Source organism: Anabrus simplex, chromosome 7 (assembly GCF_040414725.1).
Source record: "Anabrus simplex isolate iqAnaSimp1 chromosome 7, ASM4041472v1, whole genome shotgun sequence".
Classification (NCBI taxonomy): domain Eukaryota; kingdom Metazoa; phylum Arthropoda; class Insecta; order Orthoptera; family Tettigoniidae; genus Anabrus; species Anabrus simplex.
The window spans coordinates 82,264,568-82,291,394 of record NC_090271.1 but is presented as its reverse complement, the minus strand read 5'-3'; the positions used below and the strand labels follow the sequence as shown (position 1 = coordinate 82,291,394).

At 37.5% G+C, this 26,827-nt stretch overlaps 1 protein-coding gene across 3 annotated transcripts in view; it reads left to right on the top strand.

The window, feature by feature from the left end:
• LOC136877271 (serine/arginine repetitive matrix protein 1) overlaps positions 1 to 26,827 on the top strand; it is a 371,265-nt gene that overhangs the window by 268,373 nt on the left and 76,065 nt on the right. For all 3 annotated transcript variants that reach the window (XM_067151182.2, XM_067151181.2, XM_067151183.2), the window contains 3 exons: positions 20,317 to 20,436; positions 22,451 to 22,617; positions 22,701 to 22,957. In XM_067151182.2, coding sequence (XP_067007283.1) covers positions 20,317 to 20,436; positions 22,451 to 22,617; positions 22,701 to 22,957 — 544 coding nt within the window. The remainder of the gene's footprint in view (positions 1 to 20,316; positions 20,437 to 22,450; positions 22,618 to 22,700; positions 22,958 to 26,827) is intronic.

Genomic DNA, 26,827 nt, shown 5'->3' with positions numbered 1-26,827 from the left:
ACTCATCCAGACATGCAGTCATTCACTCATTCAGCCATTCAGTTAATTTATAATGTCTATTGTAAGCTAAGGAGAAATCTGTTCGGACTCTTAAAAAACTTACACTAATTAATAATAGGAGTACCGGTAAGATAGATAGATAGATGGATAGATAGATAATGCCTTTATTGGTGGCGAAGTTAGACCTCAAGGCCCTCTCTTACACTTAACCACTAGATGAGTATACATTTACATAACTTATCATTTCAAATACAAATAAAAGAAATAATATTAATAGCAATAATAATAATAATAATAATGATAATATTTGTCCTAGAAAATATAACACTGTTAATGTTTAGGACAAAGAGAAATACAAAGAAATAAAACTTAAAAACTGCACTTTAGTGATTAGGAGTAATTATAATGTTTAATGTAGTAATAGATACAAGAAAAGCATTCATATCAAAAATAGCAATAAATGATTACTCTGTCCCCAGTTCCAGGCAATCCGGAACTCGGGGATGGGAGTATTCTATTCTACTATTCTGTATAACAATGTTATCGCTTGTGTGTCACAAATTCTGTCCCGCAAGGGTTATTTTACGTGTCGATAAAGCTGTCGACATGACGCTGACGTAGTTCAGCACCTTCAAATACCATTGCACTTAGTCGAAATCGAACCCACCAACTTAAGCTCAGAAAACCAGTGCTGTATCATCTGAAAAGGGTGAGAGAGGAGGGAATGTATACATTATTCGACGAGTTAGTTTACTGAAGAACTCAATTTTATAGATTTTTTATTTAATCACAAAACATTTAAAAATACTGTAAGCCTAATTAGCTTCATCAGTCCTTGTGTTCCTATGTCACTTTTTTTACACAAAACTATGAAATAAAATAAAATTAAAAACAATAGACTCTAGACCTAGTCTGCCTCTGTGGTGTAGTGGTTAGTGTGATAAGCTGCCACCCTCGGAGGCCCGGGTGCGATTCCCGGTTCTGCCACGAAATTTGAAAAGTGGTACGAGGGCTGGAAGGGGGTCCACTCAGCCTCGGGAGGTCAACTGAGTAGAGGTGGGTTCGATTCCCACCTCAGCCATCCTGAAAGTGGTTTTCCGTGGTTTCCCACTTCTCGAGGCAAATGCCGGGATGGTACCTAACTTAAGGCCACGGCCGCTTCCTTCCCTCTTCCTCGTCTATCCCTTCCAATCTTCCCATCCCCGCAAGGCCCCTGTTCAACATAGCAGGTAAGGCCGCCTGGGCGAAGCACTGGTCATCCTTCCCAGTTGTATCCCCCGACCCAGAGTATGAAGCTCCAGGACTCTGCCCTTGAGGTGGTAGAGGTGGGATCCCTCGCTGAGTCCGAGGGAGAAGCCAACCCTGTAGGGTAAACAGATTAAGTAAGAAAGAGAAAGACTCTAGGCCTAAATTAGCTTCATCAATCCCTGTGTCTCTGTGTCACTTTTCTTGATACACAAAACCATTAAATAAAATGACATTTAAAATAATAGTCTGTAGGCCTAAATTAGCTTCATCTATCATTGTGTCGCTATGTCACTTTTCTGGATATACAACATATGAAATAAAATAACATTTAAAGCAATCGACTGTGGGCCTAAATCAGCTTCATCAATCCTTTGGTCCCCATGTCACTTTTTTACACAAAACTATGAAATAAGGTAAGGGTGTGTTCTGCCCGAAGGCAGGTACGAACCTCCGCAGGTGTGTGCCTGAGCCGGAGTTTACGTGTGGTAGGTTGGCCAGTTCATTTCCGCTCCTCCACTCCCTTACCCTGCACCAACAGCGGGTGGCAGCCCATCCACTTCTCGACCACGCCCACTGTTACTTAACTTTGGAGATCTCGCAGGATCCGGTGTTTCAACACGGCTACGGCCGTTGGCCTATGAAATGAAATAAAATAACATTTAAAACAATAGACTGTAGGCCTAATTAGCTTCATCAATCCTTGTGTCCCTGTGTCACTTTTTGATACACAAAACTATAAAATAAAATAACATTTAAAACAAGACTGTAGGCCTAATTAGCTGGTGTTGATAGTGACGTATCGCCAGCTGCTGTACTTTCCTTGCGAATTCTACTCACTGTGCTGACTGAAATGCTGGTGTAATTAGATACACGCAAATTAGTTTGCCTCAGTAAGTATTTCAGTTGCCCTTCTCGTGCCTCTTCATCACATTCTTGGATAACATGTCTGATAACCTCCCTAGCTGCGCTGTGGATAGTCTTTCCTTTCTTCCGACAGGGTTCCATAATAGTAATACAAACTAGCAATATAATAACATAAATGTTTTATAACACAGTTATGTAAGCCTCAATATATAAATCGCTGTTCAACACTTACAACACACAGACAAGATCAACACTACCGAACTGTTCGACTGGCTGTTGGCTGGCTGACGATACTTTTAGGAAGAGCCATAGCCGAGATGACAGAGAGAGAAAGCTGCTCCCCCGTGTCCCACCTCACGTCCCGCTAGTCTTCTCTTCAGCTCGCATCTGTACTACCAAGTGACTTATCTACACAGTTTGAGTTATATAGCTGTGAGCTTGCTTTTAGGAGATAGTTGGTTTGAACCCTAGTTTGGCAGCACTGAGGATGGTTTTACGTGCTTTCCCATTTTCATACAATGCTGTACATTAATTAAGGCCATGGCCTTCCCTGTTGTAGCCCAGTCCTATCTCATCATTGGAATAAAATCTCTCTGATTCAATGCGATATTAAAATGATAGAAAAAAAGGAGCCGCCTCATTGTTCGCAGATGGCATGGTGATATCGTGAGAAATTGAAATGGCAGTACAAGAACAAGTTAATGTTATGTTCAGCAGGTACATGAAGAACAAAATGAGATTGCAAGTAGTGTGTAGTTCATGCAGCAGAGATGAAATTTCATTAAGGTATTGTAGGGAAGACAAGAAAAGACAGAAATTAATTTATTAGAAAGAGGATCGGAGTTTCAACTACATGACAGGATAGAAACAAACAAGTTGGATTGATATGGACTCATGATGTTAATGGTAGAAGACAGAGTTCCAAAGGAAGTCTTTACAGAGAAACCCAGGGGGAAGAAACCACAAGTAAGGCCTCAAAAGAGGTGGATGGATACAGTGCCGGAAGGGGGGGTGGGGATATACATCGGAACAGGAAAAGAGTGGTGGAGAGACAGGCTGCGATGAGGCGATGTATAAAATTCATAATTGAACTCGGGGGAGAACTGGAAACAGGAACTGAAGAAGTAGTAATAAAACAATAAAAATTGTTATTTAGTTCTTCTTCCAGGTTAAACTACGTTGTTTTCTTTACATTCCGTAAAGTTTGCTGACGTTTGAATACAATGAAGTATTCTTTGTCAAGGCGATTGAAATTCCCGTACTTGATCCGAGGTAATAAGTCTCCCAGGTGGCTAATCAGTGTATAGAAAACAACAACACGATTCATTCTGAAAGAACAACTAAATAACTCTACACACTATGGAAGCTTCACATCTAAGGAACTAAGCTCATCTATCCATAATATGTCATCAACTACTTGCTTGGGAGGATAATGATTTATATTCTGAGTACATCGGTGCTGCTGAGTATGATTTTAGATTGTGGAGGATACCAATTCTAGAACCACAAGCTCTGTTCCAATGCCTGCTGATCAAATGTACCAAAACTTTGCACTTTACAAAAATATAAAAAAGGTACTGAATGTACATTACTAATTTCATGCCCATTAGCCATGACAGATTGGCAGTATGCTATGAATGGAATTCTCTTTAAACTTCTATTAACAATCAATGTTATGGTAAGACATTTATAGGCATTAAGTTACCACTTATTTTATATTTTATTGTATAAAGGTTGCATTATAACAGAAAAACAGCTTTTCCTGAAAAATAGAATAAAAAGAAAGCCAGTTTTAAAACTATGAAATGAAGAAAGCTGTTAAAACCACTTATGCTAAGTAATCAGTGGAGAGAAGGATCAATTTATTTCCAACCTAGTGCCTGATCATGTCTTCAAATGTGACCATGCAATGTGGAGAAAAGGGGCATTAGTAGCATGCCATTTATTTTATTCTGAACTCTCTGGGGCAGTTTGTTCAGCTTATCGCATTATCTATCTTGAATTTTGGCCTGAAGAAAACAAAATAGATGGGTTCTGAATATTTCTGATTTTGACTTTCCTCTTTAGTTTTCTTTCAAATTTCTTGTACTGTTATATGCTTTACTGTGTTCCATGCACTTCAATACTTCTGTAATATACAGTAATTTGTGATTTCCTGTGTTTCATTATCTGTCACTTGTTAAACTAGCAACATTGTTTTTCATAGTTCTTATACAACTGTCATTTTTTCACTCTTCACATTTTTTATATCCTGTTTTTCCCTCATATTCTTACGTCTGTCTTTTAGCTGCATATTTTTATAAAAATCGATCATTTTGTAAAAGTGTCAAGGATAAGTGTCTTCTTTTATGGACAGGCTTGAACGTTTACTAGGGCTGACAAACAGAACTCCGTAGCTTTTGCTTCTTAATTCCTTACATATCTGGATATTTTTCATCCTTGATGGTACCCCCCTTTTACAGAAGATGCTCACATAAAATAAGTTACATATGAAACAAGTAATGATGTAATAATCAAAAATAACAAACCTGAAGGAACCATGTCAGCTGATGGATGATACACCAGGAAAAACATTTTAAATTTCAACAACATACACATTGCTAGAAACGGGTAGGATTACCAACATGATAACTAAAGAAAGGATATAGGAAGCATGCCGGGAAACCCTACAGAAGACGTGAATGTGACGTTGTAGGGAAAAAAACATGAGAGCGCTTACCCTTTAGTCTGGTTTACTCACAATAAAGAATTTTAACAAGGTATGAAACACCAATTAAAAGGATAACATTATCAATTAAGAAAAAGGTCAAATCGAACCACGAGGTTTCTATCGGTGGTTCTTTAAAAAATCAAGTATCAACACAATATTACAATTACATTTAAGCAGGTGAGCATAACTTTTGACGATGAAATTTACAAGGAAAATGGAAAAGTGTCTACAAATTATAACGTAATTTGAAATTTAAAGCAGAGGTCTTCAGAGTTGCTGCCTTCTCCTAATACACATCAGCAAGAGCCGCATCGTTGCACAGGCTTAATCTAAATTGATGCTGCATTACTGGAGGCAACCCGCATGGAAAAATTAAGTTTTACATTACAAGAAAGGTTAATAAAAAGGAATTGCCTCCAAAACAAAGAATATACCTAGCTGACGAACTAAGGCATTAGAAACCAAAACGGTGAAAACCAGGGTTTAAGGTAAACTCCGAACAAATGAATTTACATATTAATTTAACATTCAAGAAAAGAAAACATGCTTACCCCGGGATGACTGGAGCCGCTGAGCGGAGCACCTTACAAGGTGCGTCCGATCTTGAAAACGTATGGAAGCCAAAGACGCGGATGAGAGCCCCGCTACTACCAAGTAGCCAAAGGCCGTAAATCGAGAAACACTCAAACAGCCAATCGGGGAAGCTACCTATGATTCGACCCGAAGTTTTCACCAACCAAAATGGCTGTTATTCCAGCCAATGAAAATACCTTACCTAATATGGTAATGTGGGAAACATATTCTAGAGATTTCGATTGCAAAACTCAGCGATTTTGTGATCGAGGCCTCCACGTGGCAACTACAGGGTGATACAAAAAATAGGTTACAACATGTACACTACTGGAGATTTCCAATACCGAAATCAATGTCTCCTTTTCTTAACACTAAATATACCTGTCTCTTCTGCGAGTCCTGAAAATTCTTTAAATCCACAAAATTTCACAACAAATAATACACACAAAAATTTACATAAATTTGCAGCAACAATTAAAAACAACAAATATTTAATTGAATTCTTCGAAAATGAGAGTTCCTTAGTTTCCATCCACGTTATTAATTGATCACCACTGACGACACTTGGATTTGCATATTTTGTACAATTGTTTGTGAAACACCTGTAAATTGTTTTTTATTATGCCAAATTTGTATTTTAGTGAATTATTAGAATTAAATTCAGAGGGAGGATATTTTGTACTTTGCAGACTGTCAATAACTAATGGATATTAAAATTTACTTCCATTGGTGATTCTTCTGTTTCTAGACGTATATACCGTATATTTCGCTCTTGCTAGATTTGTTACCTGAGTATCTATGACATTTATGTACGTATTTCCTTACAGGAAATTGTACAGTTTCAGTGCTTTATGCTTAATGATCCTCCAGTTGCTATGTGAGACTGGAATATTGGCTGAAAATGTTTATATATCTTTATATATTTTTCTTAACATGGCAGTAAATCTCCTAACATTTACGCACATTAGCTGATGCAGTCAATCTGGATGACTTCGACCTATTCCACAAATCCTGTCTACTTTATCCTACATACATACACTACTTCATGCAATATACTGTCATACATCCTCCATTCTAATCACAGCAACATTCTCCTTGAGTTGGTCTCTCCGTATCATGGCTGGAGTGTAGTGTGTGTGTGGTTTTGTTTACAGGTCTGTTATAGTGTTATATTTTCAGTTCAACAAATTGAAATCTTTGCGTTACTGTATTTACTCGCATATCAGTCACACCCCTACAATTTTGCCCGAATATTTGCATAAATGATTGTGCTGATTAAGAGCTACACATCCAGTTTGTGGGCTTGTCGCAAGAATGTGCGTCTGAAGTAACAAACAGAATGGGCCACTGCCTCGCACCATCTGAACTCGACCATATGGAGCTTATTTTTAAATATTTGTCATGGGGAAAGTTACAGTTACATGGCTACATTCAAGCTAAACGTTGTGAAATTCATGGAAGAAAATGATAACAGAGCGGTGAGGTGTGAGTTTTGTGTTCACGAAAAACAAGTGAGAAATTGGAGAAAGCAGCCAATAGCATTTCGTGGCCCACAACAGAGTAAGTTCCTGGGAGTTGAGGAATCGTTACTGGAATGGGGGGAGAGATGTGGAATAGTGTTTGCAATGGTTCTCACAAAAACAAAAATAACAAAAGAAAAAAGCTGTTAGGCTACTGATGAGGAAAATGTATTTGTGCCAAAAAATACTTACCAACTTATCTGATAAAGTAAGAGACTTTCATCAGTTACGCAGCAGAACTTGTGCCTCCTCTCCCAGATCGACAATGCTCCCAAACCTCTGTCTATTTTTTCCATGCCTAGGAACACTACTTTTTTCTGAGAAGGGAATGGCAAGTGTTCTAATTAGAACTATTGGCAACAAAGTTACGTTGTACAGTGATGTTGGCCATTACTGTTGACGACCATATACTACCTCTGTATGTTTATATTTAAATGCAAAACATTACTGAAGAACTTCGTTTTCCTGACTGGTGTACACAATTGGATGTTGATTCCCATAGGGAACCTGAAATATTTGTCCCGAATGAGTAAATTTATAATACCAATATAGTTGGTCCGTTATTGGACATTATAAATTTTCCACACCTATAGTTTTAGTAAATTATGAATTAGTTAAAAACTTACGAGTGTATCTGATAACATACTTAGTGAGAAATACAACAGCACAGGCAACATTACTGATTTCATACAGTATGCGTTACCTTGTTACTGATTGCTTTTGGGTTTTATTGACTACACTGTATCAGTTACATAATGATTGTAAATGCGTGATGCACTGCCATCTAAGCACAGGGATTCTATGAGCTCACAGCGGCCTTCATAACGTGAGAAAACGAAGGATGAATCTCAGACCTGGCACACAAACAAGCTCAGCTGATGCAGCAACACAGCGCGCACATCTCCTACTTTTCCATCAGGCTGATTACATATTTGATGTCAGATTTGCGGTTAGAAGAATAAATATATGATTGAAGTTAATTGCACTCTTCTGTTGTCGTGATGGTGTGCAAGTAAGCTGGTCAAAACACGTTCTTTGAGCATGTTTTAAGTTTAGACTATTATATCTCTGTTTAGTACAGTTATTGTTTTAAAGGCACATGGTAACTTGTTTCAAGTAATTAGACTGAACACAATGGGCTGGATATTATGAAATTCCAATTAATATTTCTATTCCTTCTGTGAAGTTGCATTGAAATCATAGGTCTCATGGTGACAATGGCCTGGGAAAGGCCTAGGAGTGGGAAGGAAGCCGTCATGGCCTTCATTAAGGTACAGCTTCAGCATTTCCCTGGTGTGAAAATGGGAAACCACGGAAAACCATCTTCAGGACTGCTTACAGATGCAAGCTCACAGCTGCGCACCCCTAACCGCATGGCCAACTTGCCCGGTCCATTACTTTTGACCTGAATATAAATGTCAGCACAAACACTGACTCAAACTTAACAACCAATTTTGTGAACATTTGAAATCTTTATTTTCTTCTAGCACCTGCAGACTGGTGGTGGTGGTGGTGGAGCTGATTACTGTTTTTTTTTTCTTTTTTGCTAGGGGCTTAATGTCGCACCGACACAGATAGGTCTTATGGCGACGGTGGGATAGGAAAGGCCTAGGAGTTGGAAGGAAGCGGCCGTGGCCTTAATTAAGGTACAGCCCCAGCATTTGCCTGGTGTGAAAATGGGAAACCACGGAAAACCATTTTCAGGGCTGCCAATAGTGGGATTCGAACCTACCATCTCCCGGATGCAAGCTCACACCCACGCGCCTCTACGCGCACGGCAAACTTGCCCGGTAATTACTGTTTTAAGAGGAAGTATGGCTAAGCAACCATCCTCTGTTAACGCTAATCAAAGGGAAAAAATGGAAGAGGTCCGACATTTCGAAAGATGAAGGTATCCGCCAAAGAAAGATGTGGCCACGAAGAGTGTGAAAATTAAAGACTCCCTAGGTTCCCCCCAGTACTGTCGGGAGGAAGGTACAATAGTTTACTGAGAGAAGTTGCATAGGATATATAAAAGTTGGAGCTTGGTGCGAGTAAGCGCAAGCAATGCCAAGACTCGGCTGAGGGCCCCATGGTCACAACCCATGCTCCCAAGTTAAATAGCCCTTGGAGCCCCTTTTCAGTTGCCTCTTACAACAGGAACAGGATACTGCGGATGGTTTTCCACTAGCTCCACACACTTATAGACATCCAGTATTTTGTAAATATTCAAGGAATGATTATTAGACTTTAACAGCAGGGTTGAGTGGTCACTCCTAACTGATTATAAGAATGGACAGTTTATGCAAAGGGAGATATTACTGCCTCCAGCCTCAAGTATTTATTTGCAACTAAAATATTTAATTTCCTCGTACTTCAAACTAAAACCATTTCTGCAGTGGAAAACGGAAAATATTATTTTATTAGAAATATGTAAAAAGGATGAGGACAGTTCTTCACAATATGACTGGTTTCTGCCTCCATATTGAGTGTTCTTAAGGCATGTGCCATTGTATGCTCTGGTAATAAATGAGGTTTGTAGAGAGAATATTTCTGCTGTCGGTGTGGTTCATTGATTCAAACCTTTTTTTTTTAAATTTATTTATTTATTAATGCCTTATTTTCAGTGGCGAAGTTAGGGCTCGAGGCCCTCTCTTCCACTCAACCACATACTAATCAAAATCATAAATAAAATTATGAGATATTTAAAATAGTTAAAACCAAACAAAAAATTAATAGAATTCAGAAGAAATTTAAGTACATTACTAAGTTAATAATAAAACTAATTCATAGTAAGAACTCTTAATAATGACTAATCCTCAGGCGTGGACATATTCATATTTCAGCAATTCAGTTAGCTGTCCTCAGCAGGTAGTCTCTGCAGGTGACCTTAAGGGACGCTGGGACTGAAATTTCCAAATTCTATATAAACGGAGGTATAGCTTTGAAATTTTATATGCATATGAGTAGGCATAATATAAACCACTGTGGGGAATTTGAGCATTGCAAGTTGATTAGTTCTTGAGATATTAATTATTTTGTACATTTATATGTGCAAATTATTCAAGACTTTTAAAGGTCTGCCGCAATAAACCAATCAAAATAGTGTAACTTTTAGGTAATATTCTGTTGCACTAAAACAATTGGAAGATACCTACAGATTCGTTTTTGGATTGTATTAATGAGTATGAAGAAATAAATTATTTTCGTATCCAAGTTTTATTCTACAAAACAAAATCTTCAATTTTTTAAGTTTGAAATTTTTTTGCAGCCAAGACCAAACGTGCAATCCTAAAATCGATCCGCAGGTTTATAGACATTGCAATGAAGATAATAATACATGCACATTTTGAAAGCAATATTGTGAGATTTATGGTGAGTGTAACATTTTGAATGCCTGAAAAAGTGAATCAGAAAGAAAAAAAAAGGGCAATTTTCTGAAATAATGGGCAATTTACAAGGTTTCAGGTTACCAAAGACATTAGAACTCTCCTGCAGCCTAGGTGACACCCTCCTTCTTCTGTTTTGCACCTTCCTTCATTTTGGTCAATTTCACCTTCCGTCGACATGCCTTTCGCTTCTCCATTGATGACCGCAGACTTTCATACTTCCTGCGACTGTCACAACTTTTAAGTGCCTGTGCTGTGACATGAGATACTGAAGTTATTGTTTTTCCTGATTTCAACTCTCTTGTTGCACTAAATCCCATGTTGAATTCTGCTACATCATTACAAACAGCATTTTCAAGTCTCCTCCATGAAATATAAATCTATTTTGGGCACTTCCTCCAGATAACAGAATGCAGAGGCTCATTCTGATTTTGAGTAGCACCCCGGATGCATCTGGATAGTAGCTCATCTGATGCCAGCCTTTCATAAACAGGCATAATCTTTACAACTAAAGTTTCTGAAAGCTTTACAGCCATTTTGTCATGGCTCTGTGGGGTTTTACCCGCTGTGATACTTGACTGTAAAAGCACCAAGACTCAGAACCTTCAGGATACTTCCTGTGCTGGGCTTACTGTCAGTTGACATGTAGTGGCATAGAGTGGCATACACTGCTTTCTTCATATCTGCAATATTAGTTATGTTTTGTACTATTGCATTCCTATAATAATTTGTAAGTTTTTTGTTATCATGGCATTAGTAAGACCTCCTGTACAACCACCAAGTTGTACACCTTTCAGCTTCTAAGTCTGTACCACCTGTCGCAAGCCTCTTCCCATTCTCTTTGCTACATGGTTGACACATTCCTCACTAGAAAGCAGCACAATGCAGTCCGACAGATGTAGGAGGCGTTTTTTAATTATTCCTATGAAAAGAAATAAAGAAATCTCCTTGAATACACCACTGATGTGCGCTGATCGTGAGTCAGATGAAAGTGGCTGTTTAAAGGACTGCATGCCAGCCATTTAAAAGCTATGCTAGAACTTTAAAAATGGCGGAATTGGGATAAAAACACTGCTTTCTGATCTGCAGGGGTCAGGAGTGCATTAATATGGAAAAAACTGAAAATCAATATTTTTCATATATTTTGCCAAAATTTCAGTCCGAGTGTCCCTTAAACCTTTGTAAAGAGCTAGTTTCTCTGACCTGAATTGGCAGGGAATTCCATAATCTGGCGCCGGTCACTACAAACGATTATTAATTTTATTTGTGCGGTGCACTGGAATAGAAAGAGTGGATCTGGAACGTGTATTTAAGTTGTGAAGTGATGATAAAAGGGTGAATTTAGAGGAAATATACAGTGGCTGACTTTCCGCTAGTACTCTAAACACCATCGTTAAAATGTGTACCTGCCGACGTTTGTAAGGCTTCAGCCATGAGAGAGCCTTATAGTATGGGGTAATGTGAACATCGTACCCAATATTGTTAATAAATCGCAGGGAGGAATTCAGTGCTCGTTGAAGTTTTTTCAATGTTTAATAAAATAAACATTATTACATTTTTATTGAAAATTTTGTGAAATATTGTTTCAAATTCCATTCAGTTACAATGTACATATGTATTACTTTTAGTTTAAAGTTGGCTTTTGCGAGCCCAGTCATTTGGGCTTTTGTTTGTTAAGCTATGAGTAGTGAGTGCTACACATGTGTTGTTGGTTATTCAGTTGCATAACATTGTCTTCTTCTGTTGGGTAAGTATTACTGTATTTTGGAAGGAATGAAACTCCTATATATGTGTAGTGTTGAAAAATGTAGAAATTGGGTTTATAGATAGTAAAATTGGCTTCATTGTTGGATAAGTGTAGGAATTCTTGACTTAAATCTTGGCCCTCTCTACAACATAATTTCATGCTGATGTCATATGTTTATATCAAATTGATTGCAGAGTTTTTAATACATCCATAATTCTAGGATGTACACAGAAATAGAGAAATCATACAACCGCCGTCCTTCTTGCTGTGGATGTGATTACAGCAACTAATTGAAGACTGGAAATGCACATTTCACATTAGCATTATATCATAAATACAGCCCTAGCTAAATCACTTACGATGCAAGTTTTATAACTTGCTTTCTACTCTCCTTTGCCTATACTGATGACCAATGTTTATTTTTGATTTTCACGGAATTCTACGTTAATCGATTCCCAAATATATATTCCAATCCTTCTGGATTGCCTCTGTTCAACTTTTCATTTGTAAATTCAAGGACACATTTCTTTGTTGAAGATGGCACATGTCAAGTTAGTACTTCATGTTTAGAATCTAACTAGTCTGTGCACATGACTGTTCAATGTATGTGATTAGTTTTGTAAAGTAAGTGTAGTTTCTACAGTAGAATTTTTATATTTTATTTAACTTAATGTGACAGTAAGGCAGGTGTTATAACAGCATGTGTTTTGTGAAGAATCTATCGTTTTCAGGCTCGTATGTCACGGTGGAGTAGATTTCAGCATTTACAAGTAGCTACACCTAGAAAAGTAACTTAAATTGTGATGTAATATTTCCCTCATTGGGTTATTTTTGTTAATACTGCTGCACAGTTGAAAGTGCTCAGTAGATGTCAACATTTTTTAAATGCGTATATGAATTTATCTGTATTTTGTGCTAGCTTCTTCGCAAGCACATTTTTTCCGAATTATGGTAGTGCCCTGGTATAGATCTCAAGCACGACTATGAAGGGGAGGCGTGAGACCTGTAGACTCAATATGCACTGTTATTATAAGACCTATCTGTGTTGGTGCTACGTAAAGCAAATTGTAAATAAAATTTCTCAAAGTAGTAATAGTATAACTAGTGCGTGCTGAAGTTTCTTAGATATATTCACTGGAATACATGCCATTAAAGCTGTGTACCTGTGATTTGTTTTTAGATGTGGTACCAGATTGGTTCTGCATTAACCGGAAACATACATTGTATAATAATAATAATAATAATAATAATAATAATAATAATCGTTCGGCCTCAGCTACCCTGTGCAGACATTTCGATTTGACGCCATCTGGCTGTCTGCTCGTCAGTTTCGACGTTCCGTTTTACTCTAGACCTACTAGATGGCAGACCGAGTAAGCCAAAGCTCTCTTGGGCGTCTATGGCTGAGATTTATTGAACTTTGTTGGGTAAACACCAAATGTGTCACCAGAGTTCTTTTACATGCTGACATCGTACGACATGGAGTGTCGAATGGACTTATTTTCGCCCTTCAAAAATCCGACTATCTCTGCTGGGTTCGAACCCACTATCTTGGGATCCGGAGGCCGACACTACCACTGATCCACAGAGGCAGCTTACATTGTATAAAGAGTACATAATTGACACTTGACAATACATGAGCCAACCTTAAAAAATTCTCTTCAGGTAGATTTGAATTTAAGCCACAATGTGATGGGTTATGTAGTGTTTAGAGGTATGAAATAAATAGGGTAAGCAAGGAATGATAAGTTTCATGGATAATATTATATAAGAACCAAAAGATAATATTAAGCGTTGTAAGAAGTGTTCCTTCTACAAGATAAATTGTCTCAATACTGTATGGTAATAGGGTGTATGAGTTTTAATAGGTATCCTAGAAGTTGTTAGGTTTATTCAAATGTATACTGTGTAGTCAAAAGTTACGGGAAGTAGATACCAGTAAGACAGGCAACTTAAGGGGTCCGCCTTATCAATACAAAGAAATGTTATAATGGTTAAGTTACAACATGTTTATTTGGAACTAGTTTCAACACTATTTAGCGTGATCTTCAGCCAAAATGTGAGAAATAAGCATAGGTACACACTGTACATACGAACACATACATTACACAAAATATTACAGCATTATGATTAAATAAGAGTAAAAAGGGGAATAAAATAAGGAATGTTTTCAATGACAAGTTCAGAACTTGGCAGTCATTAGCAAAACAACCCATGGAGGATGAATTAAAATAGTGATCCAATTGTACAAACACAAGTTAGGACTCAAACATAATCTTTTAAAAATACATATAACACTTTAAAACTTTGCTTAAGTCCGAGATGAACTTGGTAGTCAAAGATTTTCATTAAATGATGTCAGTAAGAAGACAAAGTTTTTGAGCCAAGGTTTCTGCGATATTCGCAGTCCAGTGCAGGACCTGCGTTGTAAAAAGGAGATATTTATAAAAGTTGAAATACCGAAGAAAAAGAGACCTAGGGCTATGACTGAATGAAACTCACCTCAGGCGGCTAAGCTGCGACACGTGATGAAGAGGGACTGAGAGTGATGGATTTGGGTCAGGGAAGCAGCTAGTGTAGGGAGTTGTGGTGAGTGAAAGGAAGGGGATTTAGGGAGGGTGATGTGGTGAAAGCATGTGGCATGAGAAGGTATTACACAATATGAAAGACAGATCTATTATTCGGAATTTTAATATTTTTGAAAAATGCAATAAAGAAGTCGAACAATATCTTTGGTTTATCAGAGATATCATTTAACCGTTAGCGGACGACTGTCAAGCTTTTCCCGACATCCCAGTTTCCTGGCCTGGTCGTATGTCGGGATATACCCGCCAGCTGTTTCTACGGTAAATATATAATGGTGTGAAGCAATTATGCATGCTGCTGCTATCTATACTTATTGTATAGAACCTTTAGGTATGTCGCAGCCTTCTAGATGCTTTAAAACTTCGTTTTACAAGTTTTTTTTTTTTTTTCTACTTGGTTTACGTTGCACCGACACAGATAAGTCTTATGTCGACAATGGGACGGGAAAGGGCTAGGAGTGGGAAGGAAGCGGCCATAGCCTTAATTGAAGTACAGCCCCAGCATTTGCCTGGTGTGAAAATGGGAAACCACGGAAAACCATTTTCAGGGCTGTCGACAGTGGGGTTCGAACCTACTATCTCCCGAATGCTGGATACTGGCCGCACTTAAGCGACTGCAGCTATCGAGCTCGGTTTTACAAGTTTTACAGGTAAATAAAGAGCGAGCTGTTGTTTACATTAGTCAGCTGTTAAAATGGCGGTGTGCAGATGGGGTAGTGCTTCTTCTTCTGATATAGCTTGTTTTTTAGATGAAATTGACAGAAGTGATGATGAATTATCAGTTATGGACAGTGAGATCGATGTTTCTGAGAGTGATGATGACAATTCTAGTGAAATGGAAGTAGCTGAAAGCGAGAATGAAAGCAATACAAATAGTAGTGAACCAGACAATGGTTGGTGAGTTTATCGTCCAGCTGATCCGAACTTTGTAAAGAAACCAAACATTTTGATTAGTGGTCTCTCACCTCCCGCAGGTAAGAAACCATCTACTCCCATTGATTTTTTTACACTATATTTTTACAGAAGAGAAAAAATACAAATTAATGCTTCGCGAAGGACCACACGGCGGAGAAGAAATATAAGTAGGAAAGGGCAAACTGTCTTTCAACTACATGTTTATTGTTTATAGTTTGTATCTAGAGTGATAAATTAATTAATAATATTGTGAATCAGATTTTGAATCTTCATTATACCTTCATTGTAAATATACACACCGAGCTCGATAGCTGCAGTCGCTTAAGTGTGGCCAGTATCCAGTATTCAGGAGACAGTAGGTTCGAACCCCACTGTCGGCAGCCCTGAAGATGGTTTTCCGTGGTTTCCCATTTTCACACCAGGCAAATGCTGGAGCTGTACGTTAATTAAGGCCACGGCCGCTTCCTTCCCAGCCCCAGCCCTCTCCTGTCCCATCGTCGCCATAAGACCTATCTGTGTTGGTGCAACGTAAAGCAACTGGCAAAAAAAAAAAAAAAGGTAAATATACAGCTTTTTTGAAGAAAAAATACGACTAGTGCAGGACTAAACAAGAAAAAAATTTGTCCGCTAAGGGTTAAGTTTTAATTAAAATATTGATCTAAATGAATATAGCAGTTTTCAGTAACATGTAGTAAAGTAAAGAACCTTTATTTAGAACTTATAATACCTGAAGATCTTGATCTATTTCAGTGAAGTTACGTTTAAGTTCTTTCATATGTAGGCCGACTGCCGAAAATCGGTTATGCTTTATAGCATTGACATGTTCTGTATATCTGATTTTAAAACTACGTCCTGTTTCACCTAGGTAAGAGTTATTGCAGTCTTGACAAGAAAACCTATATACACCTGATTTTCAAAAAGGACTACTTTTGTTTATTGATGTAGAGTTATGCAGGATCTCTGTACTTCTATTGCTAGTACGAAAGGCTATTTGAATATTGTGTCTTTTAAAAATGTTAGTGATGTTATATATTTCCTTATTAAAGGTAAATGTTGAGAACCTGGCAGTGTTAGTTTTGTCTGTTATTAAGGTAGTTTTTGGGCGATATTTGTATTTATTGATTATTTTTTCAATGAAGGCTACATTAAATCCATTAAATTTTGCTATAGTACGAATTTTGTTCAGTTTCTTATTTAAGTTTTTTCTGGACATCAGAATTCTGAATGCTCGATCTACCTAGCTATTATATGTAGCCGCTTTTTGTGTTTGAAGATGTAATGAGTCATTTCTTATGGTAGTGGCCGTTTGAGTGGGCTTTCTATTAATTCTGTATGTAAATGAAGATTCTGATGTCTATTGATTGTTAGGTCCAGGAAATTAATAGAATTATTTATATCTGATTCTAAGGTAAATTCAATGTCGTGATCGATACTGTTAAGGTTTTTGAGGGTGGATGGCGGCGTGTTCATTCAGGATTATAAATTTGTCATCCAAATACCTACCCCAGAACTGAATATTAGCAAATTTAATGTTATGGTCCGTGGTGGTATGCTCTAGGAAATCAAGGTAGATCTCTGTCAAAATCCCCGAGCTCCATGAACCCCGCACCAAATGCACAAGACCAATTGTAGGTGGCAGTGCAAGATGCGTGCGTCCACATCCCTCCAGAACGATTCCAACACCTTGTAGTATCGATGCATCGCTGTATTGGTGCTGTTTTGAGGGCTCACGGAGGTAAAACTTGTCATGAATATCATATTCAGCGTCTTCCATTACTTTTTGCCAATCAGTGTATATCTATATATATAAAATAAGAGTTTTGTCTGTACATTGCTCAGAATTTGAAAAGAATGGTATTTCTGTACCGGTCATGTCCACAGTAACAAGGAAATGTACTTTTTACTTTTCCTTAATTTCTGTATGTCTGTATGTATGTATGTACACGCATCACTAGAAAACGGCCAAAGAGAATTTAATGAAAATCGGTATGCAAAGTCGGGGAATAAGTCGCTAAAATCTAAGGCAGGGCCTCTCAAACTCCCAAAATCTCACGCGTGCAGATCGAGGCACAAGAGCACTGTGCATCGGTGCCGCTCGGCATGGCTCGGATCAACGCTTCATCTCTGGGCTACTCGGCTAAGCTCGAGTATACTCGGCTCAACTCAGCCCGGATTTGGAGCGCTACGGCGCAAGTGGGGCAGAGGGAGACAGGCGGAGCGATCGAGACAGGCGTGAGGAATGAGAAAGTAAGCGCTATTGCTCCAAATCGAGGAGTGGGGGGTCTGCACTATGGTCAACCAAGACAAGTCGTCTTTTGCACCGTGCACACTGCATGCACCACGCGCATGCACCCTGAGAGGCCCTGATCTACGTCATAAATACTTTTATTCACGCTCATAGAAATGGTAGTTTAGGGGAATGCCTAAAATTTAGTTTTCAAATATTTATGTTATTAGTGGTCCTATGTTAATAAAAATCGGTATCCAAAGTCTGGGAATAAGTCGCTACAATCTAGGCTATAAATAATTTTATTCACTCTGAGTAAAATGGTAGTTTAGGGGAAGGCCTAAAAATTTTATTCATAAATATTTACGTCATTAGTGGTCCTATACCATTGAAAACTGGTATACAAAGTCGGAGAATGAGCGACTACAATCTAGGATATAAATAAGTTCATTCACGCTGAATGAAATGGTAGTTGAGTGAAAGGCCTAAAATTGAATCCTCGAATATTTGTATTATTAGTGGTCGTATCGATAAATACTACATAACCGAAGTTATATAGAATTAAATTTCTGACCATTTATGTCTTATACATTTTACCGTACCGGCTATGATAATACAGATATTCATGGATTTGTATTTTTGTTGTTAAGTCCATATCGACGTCGAGCTACAAGAAAATGAGTTAACGGAATTTAATGAAGTACGGTATATATAGTAGGGGAATAAGAAACTACAGTCTAAGCTATAAACAATTTTATTCACCCTGGATGCAATTGTAGTTTAGGGGAAGGCGCCTAAAATTTAATTTTAAATACCTATGTTTTTGGTCCTACCGGAAAGTACTACATAACAAAAGTTGCGGAGAATTTCCGATCACTTATGTTTTATTCAGTTTTACCGTACCGACTATGAGTGGTGTTTCAGAGTCGGGAGAAAACTAAATGTGAAGGCCTACAATATCGCATAACATTGATCAACAGTAACAATACATTGACCGTTGTTTGTTGTGTTGTTATTTGTCTCTAATGCTGCCTCTCAACTCCGATAGATGGGATTACTGCTGCGTACCGAGTATAATAGCCTGACTGAATATTGGCGGGAAATAGCCGGGAGTTAGAAACCTTTCTTCTTTAGCATGCCATTCCTCTGGTTCATACATTTTCTGATACAGCTGGTACGTAACACACTGGTTCTTCATAGTATTCCAGTTATTGGATCCCTACTCTGATGTGCTGTGTTGAATGAGCAGTGTGCATACTTAAGCAGAGGCTGACGTAGTAGTAGTAGTAGTAGTAGTAGTATTAGTAGTATTAGTAGTAGTATGGCCGGGTCTAGAACAACAATTTAGGCCTATTCCAAATTACAGCACCACAATTCGCTAAATAACTCACAATTAAACCCTGAAAAGAGCTGTTTTATTAAATTCTACATTAATTTTATTCCATGATATCAGTGAAGTGGGCGTTTCTCCTCTGGCTTGGAGGAAAAAATTTTCCGCCACCATTGTAGTGAATTGATATTGATATTTTCCGACTCATCGGGTACTCCTAGGAAACAGATTAGTAAAAGGGCATAGCTTTTGCCCTGGGAGTCTCGACTATTCGACCCTCTCCCCGCCGAAAAGAGACGAAGAGTGTTCGCGAATCACGGCTGTCTGCGGCTTGGTCATTCCAGCTCTGGAACTTCCTGTTCGTTAAAAGTGAGAAAATGTGTGGTGTTTAATTTGATCGAGTATTTCATATGAAAGCATTGCTTTTAATCACGTCATTCCTAATGACATTGTAATGTACGTTCATTTCAGTTGGGAAAACCACTAAGACAGTCTTTCTGAGGATGTAAAAAGGCAGGTGGAGAGTGAGTGTCTACCATTGTAATGAAAACTCCCCAACCTGATTGTGACTGATGGTATGCAAGCAGGTCTACCATTACAGTGAAAATGCCCTAACTCAGTCTTCATATGAGAAAAGACGTTTGGTGACTTCCCCGTCGCGTTTCTAGGGTAACGTTAAGAGCTATGCAATTTAATTTGCTCACAAAGTGTACCCTAGAATTCCGTAGCAAAGCACGGGTACATCAGCTAGTATCAAATAAATATCGAAAGGAATTTTGTAAAAAAAGATAAATCCATTACAATGTGTAAAGAGAAAATTAGAACTTTGTAATATTGAAGTGAAGAGGAATCGTATAAGTTCTTGGATAGTTTGATGATAGTCATGCCTTTCTAGTTTATAGCTTTGGTGATAGTATATTCATGATTTTGAGTAAATTCTTTTGCAAACTGGAGTTCCCATTTTCATGCTTTTCTACTCATAGAATTGTGTCACTGAAAATCACCTTATTGTTCAACACTGGGGTTGGTGTTGGTGTTTAAGAACTAAACCAATACTGTACATAAATATTTTTTTAATTTGGGTTTAAGTGGAGTTTTTCGTTCTAAAACAGATGTCCAAAATGTTTCTGACATGAAATTATGTTGTAGTGTGCTTGGGTGTTGGGATTCTCTGGATGTCATTGTTATCTAGAAATTGTCTATTGTTTAGGAATGAAATTGTGTTTCAGGCGTGATGATCTTAGGCACGATTTAGAATTACGTCGTCGTGATGATACCAGGTACTCAAGTCATGGTGATAACGTAAGAACTTACGAGAAAGGGCGTGATTATCGAGGAGAGTCTGACAGGTAAATACATTTTAATTTCATCTCCACTGTAGTAACTTTGCTCAATATTGTTATGGAAATTATTTTTAAATGGTTATATTTTGAAGCCGAGTATACCCTATTTCCTCACATATGAGACCTTTATAGCCATAAAAGTAAGGGTGGTCCAATATGTGATAGCCTCCCATTTCGCACAGTAAACACATAATTTCTAGGCTGTAAAGAGCTGTAAATTGTATGTACATGTGTGTATTCTATACTGTTCTTTAACGAACTTATGATTGTATTCTGAGTCTTACCATACCTTTGTTGGAAGGCAGTATTTCTAAATTAATTATTTTCAAAAATGGTGAACACATGTGTTTTAGGCCTACATATACTGTAAAGATAATAAAATCAGTTTTATTTGTCATATTACACAATATTAATACATGGGAACAAAAAGAAACTTCATACTAGTAATTTGTCTCTGTCATTTGAACATTAGGTGTATCGCATAGTAAACCTAATCAATGCTGTTATTTGAATTATTGTCGTCTGTGTCACCATTTGCTCCACTACCAGCATTGACGTCATCTTCGCTGTCAGGAGCATTCTAAAATCCTGGGTTTTTTATGACAGTTTTGTTTCTGATAGTCCAAGCGTTGAGAATCTGTTCACAGATGGTATTCTAGAGATTGGTCTCTATTCTTCCAGTTGGTGTTGAGGTGTGTGTAAAGAAGCCATCCTTTAGGAATAAAGTCATACTGTATAGAAAGCGTGCCGACCCACCAGCTTATCATTTGGGACGGTCTAAGGAAATCTTAGGAGTTGTACTTCTGAATGTAATACATAGTGATAGTAGCGTTCTTTGGATAATTACGGCTGTTGAAAGTCAAACATTTATTTTGAAGTATATTTCTTGCTGGTTCCCTACATTTGTTACATTTGGATTTACCTAAACCTCTTTAATTAAACTAGAGAGAGTGGGTACGTTGATGAAAATATTCATTATTTTTGGATAGCTTTCATCACATTTTAAACCTACTTCTTCTTAAAAGACTTATTATGTGACTGAGGAGATACTAAACGATCAGTCTTAATAATGATTTTGCGTGCTATATTAATGCAACATCCCTGAATATTTCTTAACTAAAAGTAACCTCATGTCCTCAATCCATGATGGTGCAACTCTTTTCAGGCACACCCCCAATGGAGGTGGGTTCAAGGTACAATTTACTGCATATCAGACTGCCTGCCATTACATTCTGATAATAGCGGGAACCGAACTTGAGGACATCCACTAATTTTGTTAACCATCACACTACAGAGACAAATATTTCTTAACTACAAAACTCAGACATATTCCATGACTTTGATGTGTGCTGGCAACGTGCAAGTCGAATGGACAAAACCGTTCACCTATGCACGCAACATCATCAGAGTTGCCGTACGACCTGTACCCGCTGTGAAGTGGAATCGTTCTTCTTTGGCTAATTACGATATATTGGGGGTTTATCTTATATGGCAGCTTTAATTTTTTTTTTAGTTTCTTTGTCTTGAAAAGCTAGGGGGGGTCTAAGATATGAGAAAACATGGTATAAGCTAGAAAGTTAAACTTGTTATTTTACTTATTTGCAAATATTTGGTTAAGAATGATGCAGTATACTTTGGTACATGCATTTAAACTACATGCATATAACTTCCCGTTTAAAAAAAAATTTTGGTCAGCCCTGGTGGAAATCTTTGATATATGAAAGGTAATGTTGTAGAAATCAATATTTTTAATCTTTGAGGACAATGAAATTTTAATTACAACGGGCTATTGTTGAATTGCAGTTTAGATGGGTGAACTTCTATTTGTATTTGAATTCATGATACAGAGCTGCTAAAGGAATAGGGGCAGATACAGCATGGAGTCATTTTGTAGTCTTTGAAACTTGGTGGAGCATAGTTCCTGAAAATGAAAACTTCACATATTTTATTTCTCTACTGATGACAGTTGTTTTTTGCAGTCTTTCCAGTTTATCATTACCTCTTTATCTTTCATCAATAGGGGCTCGAGTGACCTACGTATGCGCATTAATGAAAAGCGTACTGATCGTCACGATGATCGTGAACCTGGTCATCATCGTATGATGGACCACCGGGAGGGAATGGAAAGGGAGCGTTCCCGAGATAGACGCATGAGGCAGCCCTCACCTCCAGGAGACAGAAGAAGAGGTAACTACAGTACATTGCCAAAGGTCTTAATTATCCTATTTTGCTATTTTCAGTCATAACTGTGTCATGTAATTTTTCGGTAGGTCCTCCCCCAATGGATGATTTTGGCCATTCTCCTGAAGACCATCGCAAACCACGTGGGGATGGGAGAAGAATGCCTCCTATGTCTCATCATGGACCCGGTGGACCAGGGGGTCGGCACGAGGAACAGGAGAGATTTCATCATCCAGAACAACATCCTCCTGAGTTTGGGGGCCACCAGAGACCAGACCGTTTCCATCCACCTAACAAACCTTGGGATGCTGATCCTGAATATGTTCCCAAAGGACCCTATTTTGAGGTTAGTCATGTAGTTTAGTTCTGTACTACAGTAGAACCTCGATTATACGTTCCCGAAACTACGTTTTCCCGTGTTATTCATTTAAATGACGTGGTCCAGCAAGCATCCTAATTAAATCACTTTGTAGAAATCCCGCATAATCTGTTCCTCGAAGAAACGATTTCCCGGAAAAACCGTCCAGAAATTTCAGTCCTATCAACGCTAAATCTTCGATCACTCGTTTTTCAAGTAACTTTATCGTATGAAAGGACGGCTATGGCATACTTACGGAACTTGGTGTTGACGTCCTCTCATTGGGGCAGTTTGAAGAAGTACCGTACTGTAAAAGCGATCAGCGGTGAATTTGCATAAGGGAGCATCTTAACATCGCATTCGGGTGGAATTGTTTAGATAATCCATGGAAATCATAAAGCAGAGAGTGTCCACAACAATTGGAAGGAGACAGAACGCATTTCGACAGCTCTACTTGGATCATAGTCTATTAGCTTCATCTCCGTATTGATTGCTACTACAACATAAAGATAGTTGAGAAGTCTCCACCTTATCAATACATTAATTTATTTACTTTAAAGTAGTAAATTCAGTCAGTACCGGTTTCGATCCCTATGGGATCATCCTCAGCTGACACACAAAGAAATAGTTACAAAAACATCACATATGAAATATTACACCTTGTAAAACTAGTCCAGTTAAATCGGACGTTAAAAGTTGTTTGTTAAAATATTAGTGAGTATATCTTTGGTTAAAAGCACCTGCTGTGTGAGGCATATGACCCCACTGTGTCTAGACTGCTATACATTAAATGGATTTTACTTTTGTTTACATTAGTGTTTAGGATATTACACTTAATATAATTGATCCATTTGATTCAAACATTCAGAATTGCTTATTAAAATGATAAATATGTCTATCTTTGGCTTAAAAAGTACATTGTTGTTAAGGCATATCGTCACACTGTGCCTATATTATTGAATATGGAATGAAGTTTGCACTTATACACACTAGTAATTGTAAATTTGTTGTAATGTCTTGAAAATATTTGTTATTTGAGGGATAAAAGGGGGATTCTGGGCCAGGGGCTAATGCGCAAGATGGCCGCTATACATGGGCTCTTATGGGAGTAACTCCCGGTAGGTGGCCCAGAGGCTACTGCACAAGATAGTGGCTATACATGGGCTCTTATCAGAACGCCTAGTGCCATAAGAGATAAATCGATTACATTTAAGCCCCTAGCAGTCGGAAAAATTATCGGATAAACATGTAACTTGAAATTTCGGTTCGGAAATATCCAAAAATTTCTTTTAAAAAAATTATGTCTTCCAGGCAAAGAAAACCGTAAAAAAAACTCAATAGAATTTTGCAACATTATCAAAAACATAAAAATGGAACAACACCATAAATTAGCATCATATGACATAACAAATAATCATCCCAACATACCTACACAAAAAACCATAACAGTCATTGAATCCAATCTCAAAAACCATAGTAAGCTAAGCAAGTTAGAAATAGATGAATTCATGAAATTATTACATTTTGCTATTAACAATAATTACTTTAAATTCCATGATACTATATACCACCAAAAAGGATTACCCATGGGATCACCAACATCAGGTATACTGGCTGAAATATACATAGACTACCTAGAACATCAGGAAATCCAAAAACTAGACAACATCCCCTTTTGGTGTAGATTTGTTGACGACGTATTTGTTATAATAGATAATAGGCATACGAATGAAAGTAAAATCATCGAACAACTAAATAAATTAGACCCTCACATAAAATTCACTATGGAAACTGAAAATAACAACACAATAAACTACCTAGATATATCCATAACTGGACACAAGAACCATTTAACATACACCATATACAGGAAACCTACCCACACATCTAACACAATAAAAATAGATTCCACACACCCACAAGAAAGCCGCATACTATAGCATGATATACAGAGCATTCAACATTCCACTCACGAAAAAAGACTTAAACAAAGAATTGAACCTAATTCATGAAATAGCCAAACAGAACGGATACAAAAAAGAAATGATAAACCAAATTATCAACAAAATAAAAAAAACAATCAAAAACCAAGTTAACCAGAACCGTAAAAGATAAAAAAGACTATGCACTATTTACCTAGAATAATAACCACATACACTCCATAACTAACATTTTTTTTAAAACAAGGCTTGAAAATAGCCTACAAAACCACACGTAGCAATACTAACATGCTATACAATTCCAAATCAGTCAATAATATCAATAAATACAACCACTCAGGTGTCTACCGCCTGAAATGCAATGACTGCAGAGCCAGCTATATAGAGCATACCGGAAGAAACTTTCAAATACGATATAACGAACATATAAATGCAATCAAGCATAGACACTTTTCAGCCATGGGACAACATATCAATGACCAAAAACACAGATTCACAAATATCAACAACGACATGCAAATCCTCAATACCAATCCGAAGAGCCCCTTGCTCAGTACACTAGAAGAATTCTACATAAGCCTAGACCAATACATCAACCCAAATTTCAACTTAAATGAAACCACAGATAAAAACAATATTCTTTTCGATGCAGTCATTCCCCTCCTAATAAATTATTATTTAAAAAGAATTAACAAACAACAACCCACACATACAAATGAACCGCTCAAAGATCTCCCCTCCTCCAACCCCGTTCCCCTCACAAGCGCTCCACCCATCCCTCTAAACCTCCCCTCCGCCGCCGCAAACTACAGTCCTAGGATAACACGTAACAGATCCCGACAGGCAGCCGCGCAGAGCACACAGCGTCAACACTCAACGTAAGTAATATAACATACAACTCACTTTCCACAATCCACAATACACCCTCTCTTATACCGATTATTTCTACTTGCAGATACATATACCCTACAACATACAAGAAGCCTCCACGCTATCATCACAACAAACGTGTAGTGGCTAACAACTATATAATTTAAATTTCATCAAGATGCACGGTACTTCTAACGAAATTCAACTCATAATAGTCACCATTTAACTCAGCAACGACACACGCAACTTTTCTCAATGATATCTATAGACCAAGATAACTTTATCACTAGCAGCAATTTATGAAATTTGTAATAAATGGAGAAACAATATAAACTTTAATTTAGCATACATATGCCATACACTTACCAATTTACCAGTGCAAAGTGGTAAAAACAAACAGTATGAATAAGAAACTGGACCTATTTCATTACTTTACTATTTTATCTACTTTTAACCGGCTTGCCATGTCAGATCAAAACATTTTCATGTATATACTATAGACGATAACAATTTTATAGTACTAATGTTAACAAGTGTAAACCTCATTTTATGCACAATAAAATAGGTGCATGAGGTAACACATATCGTATAACAAGCATTTTTTAGCCAAGAAAGTTCCATTTCAATAAGCATTTCAAGTTTGTTCCAATTGGACTAGTTATACAAAAGTGAAATATCCTAAATATCAATGCAAAAAGTGTAAATAATCCTATTGACATTTCATAGATCAGATACAATGAAGTGATAAGCCTCAAATAACAAATATTTTCAAGACATTACAACAAATTTACAATTACTAGTGTGTATAAGTGCAAACTTCATTCCATATTCAATAATATAGGCACAGTGTGACGATATGCCTTAACAACAATGTACTTTTTAAGCCAAAGATAGACATATTTATCATTTTAATAAGCAATTCTGAATGTTTGAATCAAATGGATCAATTATATTAAGTGTAATATCCTAAACACTAATGTAAACAAAAGTAAAATCCATTTAATGTATAGCAGTCTAGACATAGTGGGTTCATATGCCTCACACAGCA